At 42.2% G+C, this 21,196-nt stretch overlaps 2 protein-coding genes across 12 annotated transcripts in view; one reads left to right on the top strand and one right to left on the bottom strand.

Moving 5' to 3' along the window:
* Nucleotides 1–1,962, bottom strand: part of TTC8 (tetratricopeptide repeat domain 8) — a 36,579-nt gene extending 34,617 nt beyond the window's left edge. For 2 of the 4 annotated variants that reach the window (XR_014548700.1, XM_083616089.1), the window contains exon 1: nucleotides 1,692–1,962. Coding sequence is in view for 2 of the 4 variants with exons in the window: in XM_083616089.1 (XP_083472215.1) it covers nucleotides 1,692–1,805 (114 nt within the window). In the remaining 2 variants the exon portion in view is untranslated. The remainder of the gene's footprint in view (nucleotides 1–1,691) is intronic. The other 2 variants (XR_014548701.1, XM_083616088.1) reach the window with 1 other exon arrangement.
* A 6,910-nt stretch (nucleotides 1,963–8,872) lies between these two features.
* Nucleotides 8,873–21,196, top strand: part of EML5 (EMAP like 5) — a 155,402-nt gene continuing 143,078 nt past the window's right edge. For 5 of the 8 annotated variants that reach the window (XM_083609307.1, XM_083609302.1, XM_083609305.1 and 2 more), the window contains exon 1: nucleotides 9,027–9,844. In XM_083609307.1, coding sequence (XP_083465433.1) covers nucleotides 9,648–9,844 — 197 coding nt within the window. In that variant the 5' untranslated portion in view covers nucleotides 9,027–9,647. Of the gene's footprint in view, nucleotides 9,845–21,196 lie in introns of all 8 variants that reach the window. The other 3 variants (XM_083609300.1, XM_083609301.1, XM_083609304.1) reach the window with 2 other exon arrangements.

The raw sequence follows: 21,196 nt of genomic DNA, 5'->3' as shown, positions 1-21,196 counted from the left end.
GTTCTCTCTTACATTCCAGATGTACCTTGTTGGGTCATGTTCAACAATAATTCTCTCTTCAAGTCTTCAAATGCTATTGCCTAGCTAGACATCTCCCATGGTGTATGTAGATTTTGTTCATTGTTCTCATGGCTAACATTTTACATTTCTCTTTTGAATTCTCTCAAACTAACCTTCCAATTTAACCATGTTTAATCAGAGATGAGCCCTATTAAATTCAGTGTGACTTTCTCTCATCAGTGGGGTTAGGAATGCATTTTAAATTATCATCGGATATACTTGCCGATTTTTCCAGTTTACAATGCCAGCATTGTGAACATTGTCTCCTTCACCCAAATAATTACTGAACTTATTCCCTCCAAAACCAGATCAAGAATAGAGCCTTTCTGAATGCTACTGAATATTTCTTTTCAATGTAACATCATACCATAAAGTATTTAATCTTGCATTGGTTTCTTAGAAAGTTCTCTGCACATCTTACAAGAGCACCTTCTAAAGCATGATTCTCAAACATAGTTGGGAAGAAAGTATGCATAACTATGTCAAAAGTTATCCTGTACCAAAAGTAATTATCAAAGGATACTAGGTAGTTTGGGTGCAGTTTGTTCTTAATAAAATCTTACAAATTACTTATTTTATAGATTAGAAAGAGAAGCAGTTTGTTTTTGTGGTCTTTTTCATTCTCCAGTATTTCAAAGTTTGCTTTGTCAAAGAGGTTCAGTCTACTTACTTAAAAGATGCATGGGAAGAGGTTGACACAGTTGTTGTTAAAGAACTTGTAAATAATCATATTAATAACTAATAGGAAATCATGAGCTTGTATGAAAAGAAAGAAGCTTCCATTTCCATGCCCTCCTTTTCTTTTACCCTACTTCAAAACTAACCACTTTTGTTATAAAGCTACAAACAACCCTGTGGCACCTTAAAGATCAACAAATTTATTATGGCACAAACTTCTGTGCACTTCAACTGTTCATTATCCAGAGTTGCAGGTACATGCACAAAATGCTTGGGGTGTGTGTGTAAAAAAGGGAGGTCAGATGGAAATGAAATGCATAAAAGTACAGAGGGGATAGTCATACACTTTAAAAAAAAAAGTTTTGCGAATTGCTGCTGTTAGCTGACAAGACATTCCAGCATTAGTCAGGCAACTAAGCCATAAAATGTGTTTAAAATCCTTTGTCTAAGTTTCAGCCTACAAGTGGAACCGCATCATTCACGACACCATGGAGCAAAGAGAGCTCTTTGTATCTGGTGCCTGGAGTCTTCTTGTCAAGGTGTGCATATTGCTGACGTGCGCACACAGGTACACAAACAAACAAACAAACAAGAGCAAGAAGTGCAACAGGCATAGCTGTCAACCTTCCCTTTTTTTTGCGGGAAATTCCCTTATCTCAGCGCCGTTTCCGCTGCTATCCCGGATTGTTAGATATCCCGTAGACTGTCTCCGGGACAGGTGAGGCTGCTGATCCCTTATTTTCAAATCCGAAAGTTGACAGCTATGGCAACAGGCAGTCTTCCGCTGCTATGCAAAATGCCGGCGCGTGTGCACGGTAAGGGAGGAGACCTCCAAATGCACAAAGAGCCATTTTTATCTTTTAAATCTGCCTGCCCATGGCCCCATTTTACGACCTTTCCCCCCGGGGACTCAGCACCCCACACGCCCACACCCCGGCTCTACCCGACTTGACCTGGTCGCCGGGCTCCTTTTCCAGCAGCTGGGAGCAGAGATCCGAGCAGAGCTGGAACTTCCTCCGCCTGAAGTAACTCAAGGCGTGCAGCAGCGGGTCCATTTCCAGCCCCATAGCGGGCCAGAGGCGCGGCGAGTCAACGACTGGAGCAGCGCGCCTCCTTCGGCGTCGCCGCGCTGCCTTCTGCCTAGGCCCCGCGCCCCAACTTAGCTTTGCCCGGCAACGCTACAGCCAGGGTCCTCGCCGGCGTGTAGTCGGCTAAGCAACTGCCTGCGCAGGGAAAAAAACAACAACAACCGAGTTGGAGCCTTAGCTCTCCTCGCTGCTCAGCCCTTCCCGCTCGCCTTGCGTGAGAAGCAGAGAGAGAGAGGAAGAGAGATGGTCGGCCTAAGAGACTCTTAGGAGTCGCGTCCCATTTCTCTTCTTCTGTGCTCTATTTTGTTTTGTATTATTCCCCCTCTCCTTTGCAGGGAATTAAGGCTGCTGGTTGCTGGCAGGGTTCTTTCCCCTGGTGCTACTATATCATGAGAAATGTGTTTTTTGGTTTTTTTTAAAGGGCAAGCTTTTCGCAGCAGGAATGTTTCGCCTGTTTTTGTTTGTTTGTTTGTTTTGACTGCAATGAAGCTGCTTAAAAGCTCAAGAGCTCTGTCCGGGGAGCGAGAGGGCAACCCTGTATTTAGCCGTGACTGAAGAAGAAGGGACGTCCTTTTCACTTCTCAATTCTGGTGGGGTGGTTCTCCTGAGTCCGGCAATGAGGAACTTGTGGCCCTCCAGATGTTCATAGCATCGTGAAATTGTAGAGTTGGAAGCATAAGAACTAGCCCACCTCCCCCCAAGTTGATGAACATTGCCATTCAAACTGTGTGTGTGTGAGAGAGAGAGAGTGTGCACCATATGTGATCAGTTGTGTGGGGTGGGGCTTACCAAGGTCTCCCAATATTTTATTCAGGTTGGCACCCCAGGTCAGAAGAGACCCCGAGGCTCATCTAGTCCAACTCCTGGGAATGCAGGAATCTCAACTAAAGCATCCCTGACAGATGGCCATGCAACCTCTGCCTAAAAATGGCAAATGAAGTCCACCAGTGAGTCCACCAGCTTCTGAGGTAGTCTGTTCTACTGTCAAACAGCTCTTACCATCAGAAAGTTCTTCCTGATCTTTAGTCGGAATCTCCTTACTTGTAACTTGAATCCATTGGTTCAGGTCCTGACCTCAGGAGCAGGAGAAAACACCCATGAAGCAAAGTGATGCCAACACATTGGGCATGCAGGATCCACCAGGGCAGCAGATCCAGTCTCCGAGGAGTGCATTGCCTGCTGCTGCTTCCGCAGTGGCAGTGACAGCTGGATCTGCTGCCACCTCGGCAGCCTCCTCCCAGTGCTGCTACAAGCAGCCTCTTGGCAAATAGGAGTTGCTGCTCGTCTCCCACTCTTGTTCCCAATGTAGATCTTTATTCTCCCACTTGTTCCTGATGTAGATCTTCACTCACTCCTTTTCCCCTGGTGGGCATGGGTGCCAATTTGAATAAAATATTGAGGGGGAGGTAAGCGCCACCCCATAATATTGATCACCAATGCTATTTTCCAGAAAAAGAGATGCCAGAACTCACCATAAATGCTTCCCTTGTTCTCTTATAACAGCAATGGCATCCACCTGAGAGGTGCCAGAACTGAGTTCCAGTGAGTTGCGGATGAAAAAAAGCCGTGTTGATCACAATGCGTGGCACACACACACACACACACACACACACTATTTAAATGACAATGCCTATCAACTGCGGGGGGGGGGCTGCCCTACCCTCCTCAAATATTTTATTGGGGAAGGGCTGAAGGGACCTTGGCTCCTAGGAGGTGGCTCTTCTGGGACACCATTTTGTGGTTTGCCACAGGTGTCTTGGACCAGCCCTCTAACCAACAATCAGTGGTAATGGGAGTTGTAGTCCCAGAAGTATCTGAATCATTTCTTTATTTACTTCCTGTCCTTCACCCTGAAGGCCCACACGTTTCTATTGCCTGGTCTAAGTTGGACTAGGACTGAGGAGACCCAGGTTCAATTTCTCACTTGCTCATGAAGTTCACTGGATGATCTTGAGCCAGTTACTATCTTTCAGCCTAAGCTACCTCACACTGCTGTTGTGATGATAAAAAGGGGCTCCAAGTACAGAAAACTCCTCTCTGAAACCCAAATGAACCATTGGCCTGACTCCATACAGAGCTCTCCATGGTCTTAGATATGCTGCCTTGAGCTCCTTTGATTAAAGGTGGGGTATAAATATAAGAAGCAAATAATAAGAAACTGTGTGAGGTCTCATTATTATAGTAGTATTATTATTTGCTACCACTGCTGTTGCAAGGTTTAAATAGTAAAAGCAGGGTGGTGCTGTGTATAAAGTCCTTAGGAGCTAAAGAAAATCCATTTTGTGCTATGAAATACATTCATCATAATCCACTTCCTTTGCAAAGCCTTTCCTATAAAGTCAGTCTGACCTCTGCTTTGCTAACTACCAGTAAATCCGCATCTCTGCTACTCCATTAGCAAGCCCAGCGCCCTCCCTCTCTCTTCTGTCTTATGTGGGATGTGATCCTGTGCATATTCACAATTAAATTCAGTGGGACTTACCCCTTGGTAATTGTATATAAGATTGCAGCTTGTAGTCACAAGAGTAAGGTTACCAGTTGTCCCCGTTTCCCAGGGACAGTCCCTGGATTTACAAATCAGTCCCCTGACAAAATCTATCTATTTAGTAGGAAGTTGAAAAGTGTCACCAGATTCATTGGGGGGAAAAACTGGTGACCTTACACAAGAGTCCTAATTCTGTTCTTTACAGGGCAATCAGAGAGTTGATAGCACATGAGATCAAAAATGACAGGAGGAAGCAACAGCTATTTAATATGTTAAACATGCTCATCTTCAGTATATATTACCTGTGATAAACTATGAAAAACATGTTCTGTCTCACATCTGTGCTGTGTCCTTTCCCCCAAAAGGACCTATTTGTTCCATTGTATTATTCTTAGTTCCATCTGTGTGCTACTGTGCAACCCTCCCTCTACAGCTTAAAGATGTGGGAGAACAGGGGAGCAAATCTTAAAAAATGCTCAGCTGCTATTCAGTCGTCAGCCAGTCACAGCCAATACAGTGAAACAATCTGCATTTCCTGTTCACATTAACTCTCTTGAGATCATGCTGTAGCACTATGGAGGAAAGCATTAAATAAAATACCATGCACAATTGGTTAGATTATTTTTTTTATTATAGCCCCAGATATGCACATTGATTTTTTTTTTATTAGGCTTGTTTTATACGCCTTTTGAAAATTGTTATTCAAAATGTTGCACTATACATATAGAACTGCAGGTGAACAAACCCCGTTTCAGAATTTTTTTACTCCTTGTTGCAATGATTTTTGCCCAAGACATAGATCCAGTAGATTGTGCCCTCTGTCTATAATCCTTTAGTACTACACATTGCATTCACTCCATAGTATTTCTTGATAGATTTGCATCTCAAGTTGGTTGTCCAGTAAAGCTGTTTTACAGTCATGTTCTATAAAGTATAAGATACTGGTGTAGCGCATATATATGCATCAATCAAACATTTAAAAATGAAAATATTAGCCTGCACTAATTATACAAAAATATATTTAAAACATAGTGGAAAACACTGCAAATGGTTTTAAATGCATATAAAGTATTGCTTTATGTCATTTTAGATCACATCATAAGATAACCAGTTCTGCAATTGCAGTCACAGAACTAGAATTTTAAAGAGTTCTATATTTAGTTCTGTTGTCAGTTCAAAATCAAATCAAGCTGAGAGATGGAAATCAAATTTTCAGTGAAAGAACATTTGTAGGAAAATGAAGCAATTTAATCAGCCTATTTTTTTGTGTTTCATTTATGCCATTGAGGCTTTCATATACAGTACACTGTGTTCAGTATAAGTTAGTGGTGCTCAATAGAATATCTATTTCAACTACAGTGGTACCTCGGGTTACATATGCTTCAGGTTACAGACTCCGCTAACCCAGAAATATTACCTCGGGTTAAGAACTTTGCTTCAGGATGAGAACAGAAATCATGCTCCGGCAGTGCGGCAGCAGCAGGAGGCCCCATTAGCTAAAGTGGTGCTTCAGGTTAAGAACAGTTTCAGGTTAAGAACAGACCTCCAGAACGAATTAAGTTCTTAACCCGAGGTACCACTGTACATGGATTATATCCACTTTTTTAAAAAAGCATACTGTGCATTATGAAAAGGATGCTACATGTATATGGCAAAATTCTTTTTGCATCTAGTGCACCTAGTGATTTGAAGTGTGCTATATGGGTAAATGTGAAAAGTGCTGGGTGATTCTTGTCACTGCTAGGTATTAGTAGCAGATGTTATAAATAAATATTTAGGCAAAGGATGTTGTAATCATGTTTATAATTTAGAACTTAATTTTCAGTGGACTGTGGAAATACAAAGTTTATATATCTTTCATAATAACTGTGTTAATAGGTTGCCTTTAGGGGTATGACCCACACAAGATGACTTGCCATATATATATATATATATATATATATATATATATATATATGCCTTACATTACAACTTTTCTGTATTAATTGGTAATCTTAATAGCTATTAATGGTACTCCATTCCAGTGGCACCATAGAGAAGTGGATATGAGACTTCACAGATCAATGCTTCAGCTAATAGAGCAGTGCCTCAACACAACACAATACAATCAGAGCCTCTGTTTCCATGTAAGCATAAAACATCAGATCTAATATATGCTCCATCACATATGTTGTCTCATTGCACTTCTTTACTCTGGTTTTTTACATCTGAGGTGCATATTTTTAGGATCCACTTTATTTTTGTGATTGTAAGTTGTTTCAAACTGTTTATAATATTGTGTTTTAATGTAGTAACCTATGCTGGGACCTTAGGGAGAAGGTTGGATAAAAAATCATTATCACTATCATATTCTGATCACTATCATGGATACCAAAATTCTAAACTATGTCGTAAATCTTCTTCAAATTTAAGAGTTCAGAACTGATTTTATCAACCAATGTAAATTATAACATTCCTCTTGACTTTGTCAAGATCTTCAGTTTCATTTCATTCAATTTTAGCCTATTTTTCTCAGTTTAAAGGAATCCAGCAATGTTCTTGAATCAAATATAGTTTTTTATGATGATCTTGGAAAATGCATATGCAAATTGCCAACATAACTCAATTAGGGAAGAGTTTTAAAGGCAAAATCTTTACCAGCTGCTGCTTGAGAAAGTGTGCTCTGCAACATACAACAAGCAAAACTAGTAGCGTACACAGTAGCTGTTAGAAGTAAATATACAGTGAATCACTAAATAAGAATCACTCCAAGATAATTTGTGCCAATGTTTTTGATGGAGGCAGAACATAGGCAAGTATTCTGTCATGTCACTTCTAAGGAGCAAGCTGACCAATGAGATTTGCTCTTGGAGTGCTCCTGAATCTATTTTTAAGGTTGGAGATCCAGGTTTTGATGGCATCCAGCAAAGTAGTACCGTAAATTGCTAAGTTTTTTTGTGTTGGACTTTGGAACAGGTACATCTCTGTAACCATGAGGTAAGACACAAGGTGCTTCTTTGTGCCTATTTGGTAACTACGCTGGTGCAGAATGTGGTAATCTGCTTTCTGAGAGTGGACCACTGAGAGCAGATAATACTAGCAGCCCAGTTTCCTTACTAACTCAGCACTGGCTTTCCCATTGGCTATCAGCATAGACTGATTTCTGGCCTATAAAGCTCTTCATGTTCAGACCCTATACTGCTGCGTATCCCATCTCCATACTCAAACCAATTGTAATAATATCAACACCAAGTTTTCCAGTGATCCTGCTTATTCTGCCAAAACAGCATTACCCATGCACAAGACAGAAGTATCAGCAGACTGAGTAGCCCCATATTATGCATAATAATGAGAGACTAGGGAAGACAGGGACCTGGTAACTGGGTGGGGAGTAGCTATGGCAGGAGGACAGATGCAAATTGATAAAGGGTAGAAGTAACTAATCCTTGCCTGGAAATGTCATTTCCTGGTTTAGACTGAGAAGCTACTTTTAAACATTGCAAGAGACAGAATTGAGGGTCACCCATATCAATCAATGGAGAAATCCAACATTTTAATGTAGCTTGGAATGTGCTCCAGTACCTCATGCCTCCCCAAAATTGCCAAAAGGGCACCTGAACAGAATCTAAGGTTCCAAGTAGGTACTTTACTTATTTATTTAACTGCAACACACCATCTTTCTGGCCCTTTTAAAATGTTACAAAACGAAGCCAATGGCTACTTGTCAGGCTAACAACCCTTTGTGGATAAATTCAGCACCATGGAGAGTTATACAGAATCGCGCCGCGTTCATGCGAATTGCACTGCAACGAATGCTGAAAGAGAAATAGATGAACGGAATTAATGCTACAGATAGGTAGCCGTGTTGGTCTGCCATAGTCAAAACAAAAAAATTTTTTTTCCTTCCAGTAGCACCTTAAAGACCAACTAAGTTAGTTCTTGGTATGAGCTTTCGTGTGCATGCACACTTCTTCAGATACACAATTAATGAATTGTGTTCACTCCAGATTAATTTAATTAATTAATGCTGTTCACTCCAGATCTCTCTTTCTGTGTTTGACCTGTTTGAGTTTCGATACATCGATTTAAAAAAAAAAAAACACACCATGCTTTGAAAAGGTATACTAATGAACATCCACATGCACTCGGTTTACAGTACAGCAGGCGAAATGAAGTTTGGGGCATGTTTTCATCTGAATCTGGCTCTGAGGTGAAACGGAGCAGGTTTTCGAACCACACCAGCCGGCAACTGAATTAAACGACAAGGGACGGTTTTATAAGGTCTGGAGTAAGATAACTAAGCAAGGGAAACTATTCGGTTAGGGAAGGAGGGACAGCTGCATTCCTCATGCGGTGAAGGTCGTATTTGAAGTCTTGAAGGGAAGCTTTTAAATGTTCGATGTTTTATTGTGTTTCTATACTTTTGTGGCGGCAGCCCAGAGTGGCTGGGGCAGCCCAGTCAGATGGGGGCATTTCATTAATAATAATAATAATAATAATAATAATAATAATAATAATAAAGCGTCGTTTGGTCTCTCTAACTTAACATTTTGACCCATAGCCGCCTCCCCTTTCCCTTCAGGTTAGCCTCCTCCTGGCTGCTTCCCCTCCCCCACGCTGCCTCCCCGCCCTTTTCTCCTCAGGTGGCGCGAGGAAGCCGCGAGGACAAGGACGGCCATTACGCCTTGAAAGTCCACTTTCAAGGGCGGGGGAAGCTGGAGGGGGGGGTTAAAGGGAAAGGGACATCTTCCAGCTCATGGAAAGGGCGCCATGAGGAGAGGACGACGACGGCAAGAAGGGTGACAGACTGCGCAGGCGCAGAGTACAGGGAAAGTGTGTGTGGCGGCGGCGGCTGAGGATTGACGTCGCGCGAGGCGGATCTCGAGCCGACGGAGGCAGAAGTCGGAGCGCCGAGCGCCCGGGCTGCTGAGGCGCGGAGGGGGCTCCGGGTCCGTCGCCGGGCTCGGGCTGGAGTTTTCAGCCGCTGCGAGGGGGTGACCTCCAGGCCCAGCAGGTGGATGGTAGTGGAGGAGCCGAGGCCGAGCCGCCGCGCAGCCATGTCTAGCAGGAACGGCGGCGGCGGCGGCGGCGGCGGCAGCAGTAGCAGCAGCGCTGCCAGGCTGAGGCGAGCCCAGCGCGTCCCGCGACGCCTTCTGTGAGGAGGACGGACGGACTGGCGGCTGTTCGGGAAGGCTCCATGCCGGCGGCCAGGGACTGAGCGAGGGGAAGACACCGATCCCTGGGCTTGAGGGGACCCTTTCTTTCCACCCTCACCCCCACCTACCCACCCACCCACCCCGCTCCGGGGCTCCGGCAGGAAGGACCCCGACCTCCAGGCGGGAAGGGGAAGGCGGGCCATGGCTGACCGGAGCCCCCCGAACTGCCACCTGAGGCTGGAGTGGGTTTACGGCTACCGGGGCCACCAGTGCCGCAACAACCTTTACTACACGGCCGCCAAGGAGATCGTCTATTTCGTGGCGGGGGTCGGGGTGGTCTACAGCCCCCGGGAGCACCGGCAGAAATTTTACCTGGGGCATCAGGACGACATCATCAGGTAGGGGGTGGGACACCACCCAACCCCGCCGGGAAGCCCTTTCCTTCCTTCCTTCTCTCCCCCTCTCCCTCCCTCGTTTCCATTCCCAGGTCTCCTTTAAGCGCCGTCTCTGCAGGAAGACTTGTCAGAGGAGGAGAACGCGCTCGATCGACACAGACAAGCGCTGCCTTTCCTCCCGCCTTGCGAAAAACAGCAGCGACAGGCAGGCGCCCTCCTTAGGGCATCAGGGTCCTCGTTTGATCCCAGTCTACAGAAGCGCCGTATTAATCTGGGATTTCCCCCCACCCCCACTCCCCTCCCTGTGCAATATTATCTCTCTTCCCTATTCGAGGAGGGTGTGTGTGTCTGTTTATTATTATTTATTTACTATCCTAGGGGCCGGCCAGTTCTTCTGCGTTCACTGCAGTTTCACTCTCTTTCGTGATCTGGCGAATAGTAAATACCCGGGAAACAATCTTCTCTCTAGTTGTCAAGGGCAGTTGTTAATAGGCGGTTATCTCCTTCTGCTCTCGGGAGTAACGGAAAAGTTTGTTAGGCTGATGCCTGAGGATCGATCTTCCTTCTTCCCTTCTCATTCTTGCTTCCAGAAAACCCCAGAAATCAACATTTTTACCTTATAAATACAGATTGGATTTCCTGTATTCATATGACAGCCCCCACTCTGTCTTTCTCACAAACACATCTGTTATCGGAGATCTGTACTGTTGCGATTGCTGAGATCAACTAAGGGTGCCCTCTTAACAACACTAACCTGCCTGTTTCACTCAGCCAAAGGCACATAGAGAGGTGTTCTCAGGCTGCCGCTTGCACCCTTCATTATGAAACTACCTCTTCTTGGGAGTTTACAATAGTTCAAGCTTAAAATCTTCTGGAGCATTGTAAGGTCTTCAAGTATCTTTTCTGACTGGCTTATGTGGGTGAGGAGTAGTGTGTACCCTGTCCCTAAAACACAGGCTTGAATTCTGACATGTATACATTTTTCTCCATTTCCGCAAATCCAGTTTATATTTGTCCAGTTTGCCAGTTTGCCAAAAGCAAAAACAAAACCTAGTACTGCAGTACAATATACCCACATATCACCTCTAGGTAGCTGATTTTCTTAAATTTCTCTTATTTATTAAAGTAAATAAATTTATAAATATTTACTGTTGGTAAATTATATAACTGTGACCCACTTCTGCAGCTTTAAATATTTCTTCATTTGTGTTCGGCTGTTAGAAATCACTGTTTTACACATTTAGTATTGGTGCTCATAGTTGGTAGAATTGCCAAACAATTATTAGAAGCATCAATTTTGAAATCTGTTTAGTCTTATGGGTGGCAATTGATGAGACTGAATCTAAATTTTGAAGCAGTTTTGCTTTGGTTTGCTTATGCATTTTATTTATTTTAGACTGGTGACAATGGAATTTCCCACAGTAATTTGTTATTTTTTCTTGATATTGTATATTATATACACAACATATGGCAGTTGTGGATCCCTACTACAAAAAAGGCATTGCTTCCTGTTGAATTCTGAACTTCTGGTGGTCTCCTATTTTTTACTTGAATGTTAAATTTCTGAACAGTTCTTAAACACTGGGTTGGTATTTTAATGATGGAAGAGTGTGCTGACTTGGCATTCATTACTGAGACTTGGTTGGGGGAGATAGGTGTGCCAGATCGTTCATGGCTGTGCCCCACTGAGGACTCAATGCAGCACCAAGCTAGCTTAGAGAGTCAGGAAGGTGGAGTTACCAGAGTTCATTCTCCCTTACCAGGAAACCTCTCTACCTTGGCGTGGGTCTAGAGCAGGCATAGGCAAACTCGGCCCTCCAGATGTTTTGGGACTCCCATCATCCTAAGTTAACAGGACCAGTCATCAGGGATGATGGGAATTGTAGTCTCAAAACATCTGAAGGGCTGAGTTTGTCTATGCCTGGTCTAGAGGGTCTGTATCATACACTGAGTCTTAGATTAGGGGTGCTGTTGTTATATTGTGTTGCCCAATAGCCTCCCTGACAGAGCTGGCTGAGGTAGTCTCAAGCATGGTGCTAGAGGAATCTCAAACCATAATTCTGGGTGACTTTAACACCCATGCCAAGGCTGCCATTGGACCAGCACAAAGTAGCATGGCCTCCATGGCAACCATGGGTCTGTCTTAGGTTGTTATAGGAGCCATGTACAGAGCAGAATTACCCTTGGTCATTACTCCAGGTGGTGACAGGTGTGACGAGTCAGAAATTAGGGGTAGCATTTCTGTGACTCCTTTACCATGGTTAGACAACTTTCTGATGAAGTTTGGACCCAAGGCAGCTATCCCGCTCTGCAGTGATGGGACCAGTTATGATGGCCTGCCTCCAGAGACTTATGGATCCTGATGGATTCCTGAATACTTGTGGGGACTTGGGGAGAGGCTCTTGTTACATTGTTGAATGGTGAGATGCAGAGGGCTATTGACACATTAGCTCCTGAGCATTCTGTGCAGTGCTGCAGGTACTGATATTCTAGGACACTATGAGTGATGAAACAGGCTGGATGATGGCTAGAGTGCCAGTGGTTTAGATCTCACTCTGAAGCTGACTGAGCACTGATTAGAGAACATAATTGCACCTACTTTCTAATTTAGATACTACAGTTATGGTTCCAGTTCCAGCAGAGGTGTCAAATGCTTTGTCTTTTCCAATTTATGGGATCAATTTCAGTTTATGATGACACCAACGGAGCGCTAGCAAGAATGTGCTCAACTTTATGCCCTCCTGACCCCTAGTAAAATCAAGCTGGGGAATTGATTAGGTGGATCCAGAGTGTGGTGAACACATCTTCACATAGGTAGGAGGGCTGCAACTTTAAAGGTGGCAGTGGTGCAGCAGCTACTGAAAAAGCCAGCCCTGAACCTGGTTGCCTCCTTTCTGGTGACTGAGAAGGTTGTGCAGGATCAAGTTTAAATTAATGTTAAACTTATAAAGAATTTTTTTTATGTTTGTGAAGAGCTCTTTGGACTGTAAGAAAATGCTAGCTATGCTGGTGGAGTAAAAACCAAATTATTTACACAAGGAGGCATTATTAGTATTTGTTTCGGATATGAAGTACCACCCCATATCATGCCTACTGTGTAAAGTCTAGAAGGCATTGTGGGCTCTTTTCTTTCTTTGTTTTTCTGCTTATAGCACTGCATGGGCTTGAAAAGTTGTAGCTTGCATTTGGATGTCTGAAATATCATGCTCTAGAAACAATACATGTTGGAAATGAGGCTTAGTAAAAGTATTGGCCTATGGGCTGTGTCTTCATATACAACAATAGGCTACAATATCTGTAATATGTGTGATTCTATGCACAGTTATGTAGAAATCACCGGAGCTTACTCCTGAGAGAAGATGGATAGAATTACATTGTAATAACACTGATAGTCATAGTGCTGAAGGGCACAAACCTGTAGATACTTTTTGTGTAACTGATTTGTTTGAAATTCTGAACCTACACTTAAAGTCTCAAATTTGCTGCAATCTTTTTAAAAATTTAAAAAGATGATATCTATTGTCAGGTGCAATGTTTTGTAGTTGAAAGAATATATTTTAGCTACCATTCCTTTGATGGTGAGAGCTACAAAAAAGGCACGTAAGCATTTAGGTGGGAAGGGTCAAGGAATAATTTATTTGTCATGACTTTCAACCTGAGGAACTTGCAGTGTGCAGCAGAGGACTCAGATAAGGACAAAGTTCAGGCTGTTTCCCTGACAGAAGAACCATCAGAACCACCACAACTCATATGATGTGTCCTCTGCAGTACTTCTATCATCCCCAGCCTCACAAAATCAAAGTCTGCAAAATAGGACAAATGTCATTTAACCACCTTGCCAACCAATTGCACTTCAGATCTTATTAGCCTATAGAAGACTTCAGGTGGCTAGCTCCAGCAAAAACAACATCTTCCTATATATGCCTTAATAGCAGGACACTTCAGCTGGCCCCTGTCGAGCTCTCTAAGGTCTTGTTTGTGACTGCTTTGGCCTGACTTAATTTGCCTCCAGCAGCCACTGTGTGCTTCTCTTGCTAGCCTTTCTACTTCTCTTTCAACTTCCCTTACCCACTTTAAGAGGACCAACTCACACTTTGAGGATGATCTAGAGCAGGGATGGCTAATCTGTGGCCCTCCTGTAGTTGTTTGACTCTACCTCCCATTAGCCCCAGCTAATATGGCCAATGGTCAGGGATTATGGGAGTTACTGTCCAGCAACATCTGGAGGGCCATTAATTAACCACCCTCTGATCTAGATCCACAGCAAATTTATTTCCAAAGTACATAGTTTCCCACACTCTAGGCTTGGTTCCTCCATTCCAAACTGGAGCAAACTTCACTTGCTTTTTGTATAAAGATTAGAAACACTGACCCCAGACCTTCAAAGCACTATTGTGATATAAGGACTAGTCCAATGGCATGTATGCCACAGTAAATCTGTTAGTCTTTAACACTTTAAATGTCAGATGTAAAGTGCAGGTTTAACAACCCCACAATAGAAACAAGTGTATAATCCTTTATTTTCTTCCATAAAAGTGTGTGACTACCAATGCATAAGGAAAAAAGTGAAGCACTGAAATTGAAGGAAGTAGAAATCTTGATTTGTTGGAGCATTATGTCATGCTGCTATACTAAAGGTTTTATGTTTAAGTTATAAGGAACTGGAGGAGTACACTGTTATTTATTTCTCTTTCCCTCCAAAGAGCAGCATAAGAAGCTGGTAGATGGAGGTAGGTACTATCCACCTTAATTTCATCCTCTTGTTGACACATCGTGCATGCCCTAGTACATGTTTTTATGTTGGCCAGTGGAGTGCAGTTGACAATTACTGTTATTGGCCATGTTTATAAATAAGACATGGATTGTTTAGCTCAAATGTAGTTTGTTTGCACATGTGAGCCTATTCTGGCAAGTTAATGATAATTAACCCAACAAATCTCTGTATGAAGCCATGATTTGAAGTTGGCTTATGAATGGTAACCATGGTTTATTGTTACATCTGAACCTGCAGTGTTGGGTTAATTGTGGTTAGTTTTAGTGTTTAACCAAAACTGCTCATCCAACTACAGATTCATGAGGCAAGAGTGGCTAGAAAACAAAACCATGCCCAGTGCTAAGTGACTCTTGCTGATGCTTTTCCAGTCCTTGCACTCCTTTCTCACTCATCCTGGTAACAGGCTCCTTTCACTGCTCACCTCCTCCCTGGCAAATTCTTGGTCTCCAGTTCGTATGCTTACCTTTACCAAGAGAAAATTTAGAGAGGCACTGACTATTTTGTTAGCATTGGTTTAGGTCTAGTTGTTGAAAGCACAGCCCCACACTTTGCTGGTTGCCCTAATTGTTACACACATGAGGAGGAATTCTGTGCAGTGTGGCACTAAGGAGATTGTTCTGTTGCAGTAGCTGAAGAAGTCCTTGTGTGGGCTCCAGCTAGTGAGATCAGTTTAATAAATCTGTCCCAAGGGAATTAAAATAAATACTTCACATGGAGGAAACAGCAAAATAAGGGGCTTCAATTTAGGATTCTAGTCCTATAGCCACTTACATGGGACTAAGTCAGTGGGGATTACTTCTGAGCAGACATGCATAAATCTGCAGCAGATGACAGGTCCCTGCCCCGAGGAACTTTTCATCTAAAATTCAACACAGAGAAAACAGCAAAGGAAAGGTATTCAGTTCAGAAGTCTAGATCTAAACCCATTTATGTGGGAGCAACTCTCACTTTCTGTTATAAACTGATTGCATTGTGTCCTATTATTTATTTTAAAAAATGAGACCTTTTTTGTAAGCTCAGAGTATTAAAACTTAACATCAGCAGCAACACAGTGGTTGTCTTCCACTCTTGCATGCCCCTTGGGCTATTTAACTAAATTCTTTTTGTATTTGTTGAAATCTTGGGGTTCCTACTGATGCCTCCCACTTGTGCATGGATGTTGCCATTTTGGCTACACAAGCAATGACACTCACAACCTTAAATAGATGTTGAAATCATAAGAAGACAGGTCCCTGTCACAAGGAGCTTACAATTTAAAATTCAAAACAGAGGAAACAAGAAAAGGAGAATCAAATACTGCATCCTGTTCATAAGAGTAAGTACCAGGCAGACCTATGAAGAGCCTGTCTGAGGCATGTGGCAGGAGTCTTGTTAGAATAAAGTTATAAACTCAAACAAAAAAAGCAGCCAGTCCCTGGAGATCCTCCTTGCCAGGTTAGCCCTCTGAGGCCCGGGGCTGCCTACCCCGTTTGCACGGGACTGGTATCATTGAAGTCAGTGAGGATTACTTCTGAATAGACATGTATTGAGTTGCACAGGAAGACAGCTCTCTTCTTTGAGACGTTCACAATCTAAAATTCAACACAGAGGAAACAAGGGATTCAATTCAAGATTCCAGTCCTGTACACAGTGACATGGGAGTAAGTTCTATTGAACTCAGTGGTGATTTCCTCCAAGTAGTCGTGTAAATATTTGCACAAGAATGCAGGTCTCTGCCCTAAAGAGTCTACAATCTAAAATTCAACATAGAGGAAGAAGGACAATAAAGACCCAACTCCTGTCCTCACTTTTACACAGGAGTAAGTCACACTGAACTTATTGGGGATTATTTCTGAGTAGACATGCACAGAGTTGCACAGGAAGACAAGTTTTGGCCCTAAGGAAGCACCAGTCTTTGGGGAGGGATCCCAAACATGACCCCTTCCATATTTTCTACTTGCAGAAGTGGATCGCTGCTCACTTGCAAATTCCTGGCTAAAGAATATGCAGGAGGTGCACACACACCAGTCTACTGTCTCTTGGGATTTGGGAGTTCTGCTTTTCTTTGTCCCAACTGACTAAGCTGATGGACTACCACCCATGGTTGGGCCAGATAGCCCAGAAGGTTGAAGGAAGGCAGACAGAGAAAAATAGAAGCAATACAGTTAACAAGATGGAGGGGTTGGTTTGGCTAGTACACTTGCCTTCTCTCTCATGGAGCAGGCTACAACCTGTGTCATCAAGCTGGACTTCATGGTCGTTGTAACTTTCACAATATGTCTGCCAGTGGCTTCATGTACAAATTTAACAGGATACAATGACAAGATTGCACTTTGTGTGATTCTTTGGGGAAGGAAATTGTGAGGAATTACAGAGGGCTGCTGTCCAGGATCTCTTTACCATAGCAATGTCACATTTGGAATACTGTGTATAGTTACATTTGTTCAGTTGCATCTCTAAGAATTACCATAGAATTTGAAAATGTGCAAGTAATAAGAAACACCAAGTATATAAAGCTATATCTTCTGATGGCTGTGCAAAAATGTTGAGACAACTTGCTACTTAAAACCCATCAATGAAGAAGACAGACAAATCCAACTTGGGAGTTCTGTAATCTCTTCACTCCTGCTGAAAACCCCCAGTCCTGTGTAAATTGTCCACTACACCTCAGATAATGAAAGGGAAAGAAGCAGGGCCTCTGAATATTCTCTGAGTTGAATGAGTAGGTTCATCACTAGTTCATTCTGCATAGCAACTAAGGCTGCAGTCCTCCACGGTTAGTCAAAGTAAGCCCCATTGAATTCCATGGGACTTTCTTCTGAGTAGCATACATGGAGTAGTAGTATAGGATTGCACTATAAACTTTGGTACTCGTGCTCATTTTAGACATTGAAGAAAACATGACCAAGCTTGTAATTTATAAAAAAGCAGTAGCTACCACTCAGAGTGGCCATCTTTAATACTTAAAGATTATAGTAATAGACCAGAGCAAGAACCATATGATAAAAGAAACAAGTATTTTTAAATCTCAGCCACACTAATTAAAATTTGCCCTTCTTGATTAAAATTGAGTTACACTTATTAATCTACTAATCAAGCTGATTAACAATGGAATCCTATACACTTTTTCCTGAAGTAAGCACCGTTTAATTCAGTGGGACTTACTTCTGAGTATACTCTGCTTAGGGCTGCAGTGTCAGTCCTATTGGATGCACTACAACTTCTGTGTAAATGCAGGCTAGCACTACATAACTTGGAGCACTAATTTTTGTGGGGGGACACCTAAATTAATTTTAAAATAAAACACAATCCTTCCCCCCTTATATCTTTGTGTGCATTTTGTTTCTGTTAAAAATGCTGTGAACCTTCGTCAGTATTAATTGATTGGAAATGTGTTACCTTCTGCATGAAATGGGCAATTATATGGTAGATATAAATGAATGGCTAAGAAAAACCTGAGTATAATGTACTGAAATTCATTAATTTGTTTTAGGTGTTTTATGAAACAGTGGCATAAACAACCTGTGAAAAAATGGGGGAATCTCATATATTTTTACTATGTGTCTTTACACAATAGAATGAGTACTAGTTATTATAGTGGAAGGGCATACACTGGAACCTGACAATTGAGTTTTAACAAGAAATTCAAATATATCAGAGAGATTGTAATTTCTTACTTATATTATATAAAAAGTTAAAGAAAACCTTGTAGTGAATTTCATTAGAATTTCATTATTAGACTTTAATTTGGATATATTCCTTTTATCACAACAGTATTCACACAGGATGAATAGATTAATTTTACAGTGCAGTTATCTGACAACAAAATAAATGTCCTCCTGACTTTTAGAACTATGTCAATCCTTGTTCTCAGTTTATAATCCCTCAGCAAGAACAAGCAAGGTGAATTATGCTTTATCTTTCATCAACACAAGGTTTCAGACAGTATCTGGATGATTTATGAAGATTTACTAAGATTAGTCTGTGAATTTTTAAGCTTGATTTCTTTTTAGGACTCCAGAACAGGAGAATTTGAAAACCAGAGTTGGAAATTTTACACTTTTATATGAAACTGCAGTCATATTATTTGATCATTTATCTGGTGTTAAAATGGTCCTGAAAATAAGTTTTATTGTGGCAATCTAACCTCCAGAATATCGCCTTGCCTGCCTGGGTGTTCCTAAAGGCCTGTTCATGTACTACTTTGTTCCTGGTGAATCTGCCTGGCATGCTAAAATATATCACCTTGGTAAATGGACATCAGAAAGACAATATATAGTGCATTTTCAAGCCAAAAGCACTGCTATGCTTTCCTGCTTGGTTCCACAGTGTGCCAACATATTCATGGCTCTTCTAGAACAATGCTTCCTCTGCTCCTATCCACAAAGGTATCTCATCAATCTGGACTTCCAACAATATTCAACCCAGCATCACTCTGAGCTTGGACCAGTCCATACAGCAGATTCACATTCTGCATACTTCTATGCAACCACACAATGGTTATTGGGAACTAGGGATAGAGGAGAAACTGATTCAGTTTGCATTTAAAAGTGAGCCTACCTAATCTGTACTTTGTGAAAGAACCGAAACATGACCTCAATCAAAATTCACACTGAATTTTGCAATGTTGTTCTTCAGCCAGGTAATATGAGTGAAAACAATGTACAAAAAAGCATTATATTACAGGAATTTGTTTTGGGGAAAAAAGTATATTAGGTAGAGGTAAGGTAAGGTAAGGTAAGGGTAAAGGACCCCTGGATGGTTGAGTCCAGTCAAACTTGACTGTGGGATGCAGCATTCATCTCGCTTCAGCCTGAGAGAGCTGGCGTTTGTCTGCAGAATTTCATACAAACATATTGTGCTAAGAGAAATTTGCACTAAATTGCTTGTGTTATTATAATATTTATTTATATCCCGCCTTTCCCCTTCAATTTAAGATTTGAAAAATTAGAAATTGAGCGGAACTAAAATGGACAGATTCACCCATCCCTACTGCATACAACACATTAAAAAATAACTATCTTGCAACTAGGCAAGCATCTCACACAGCCTTTCCTTGATTCTTACATGTCCACAAGCAGATCTAGAACAAATCAGAGCCACAAAGAGTTGGATTAGATCACACCAAGAGCCAGCTCACCAATAACTAAGGGTGAGACAGCTGCCTTAAGCGGTACCTGACAGAACTGGCACTGAGGAGGAAGAGGAAGCTGCTGCCGTGCTGCTGCTTTACATGGCAGGGTTGCCATAACTGTGTAAAGCAGTGGCAGCAAGGCAGTGGCTTCTCTTTCTCTTCTTCTCCTCCAGATGCTACACCTCTCTGGGTGGCTTCACAGCCTATTATGAGAGCCTATTTGCTGAGTGCCTAGATAGCAGCAAGCCTATAGGAAAGCAGCATGCTACTGCCCCTCTGCTGCTGCCACTTTACACAGCGACTACAGCGACTATGCCGTGTGAAGCAGCAGAAGTGGGGCAGCATCTTCCTCTTCCACCTTGTCACCACCTTCTTCTCCCTTGGCCATGCATTCCCTCAAGATGGGTCCCCCCCATTTAATCCTCACAACAATTCTGTGAAGTAGGCTTAGGCAGAGAGAAAAAGCTTCATGGCTGAGTGGGAATTTGAATTCTGGCTTCCTGGGCCCAAATCCATCACGCTAACTACTACACCATACTGACTCTTCAGTGGCCTGTCATCCTTGACCATTGGTCATGCTGGCTGGGGGGTGGTGAGTGCTTGGTGCTGTACAACCATGTGAATGTTTTTTGTTCTGTATTATAATTGCTACCAAGTGCCCAGTGCTGTAGAAATTCAAAATATTACTATCATTATCATCATTGCTGGTGAGTGCTTGGTGCTGTATGAACATGCAAAATGTGCTAGTAGCGTAGCATAGCAGGGAGGGCGCATTCTGTGGTTCGCCTCAGGTGCCAAAATGTATTGGGCTTGCCTTGACCACACCAGACAAGTATCAGAGGAAAATGGGCCCCTTAAAGGCACATTTGATATACCACAAGTATTCACCAAATAAACTGAACATGTTGATTGACAGGCCCAGACTGGTACCCAGGAACCATCTACCGCACTATCTATCTATCTATCTAACCTGTGGTCCATGGACCTCATAAAATTTATACACCATTTGATTATAGAAAACCTCAAAGTGGTTTACAAAAAAGATAAATCTATAAAATAAGAAAAAAATTACAATACAAGAAGTTAAAATACCAAAGCAGTTTAAAATTCACACTAGCTTTTATGAGCATCTGGATAGGCTTGACTAAACAAATTACAGGACCTAATAACATCATACACTGGCTTATCTTCCAGTGCAATATATACCCTCATCTGAAAGCAGTACCATTCTGCTTTCTACATAGAACAAAGTGGTCAATCTTAATAATAATAATAATAATAATAATAATAATAATTTTTTATTTATACCCAGCCCTCCCCAGCCAAGGCCGGGCTCAGAGCGGCTTACAAGCAATAATAAAAACAAGATGAATGATTACAACTTAAAAACAAAAATAAAATACAACATTAAAATAATGAAACATTAAAATATTAAAATGTAGCCTCATCGCAGGAGGAGAAGGAAAAG

The sequence above is a fragment of the Podarcis filfolensis genome (assembly GCF_964270895.1).
Source record: "Podarcis filfolensis genome assembly, chromosome: 1".
In the NCBI taxonomy this organism is placed as follows: Eukaryota; Metazoa; Chordata; class Lepidosauria; order Squamata; family Lacertidae; genus Podarcis; species Podarcis filfolensis.
Note: the sequence above shows the minus strand (reverse complement) of the source record. Positions and strands in the feature narration are given on the sequence as shown.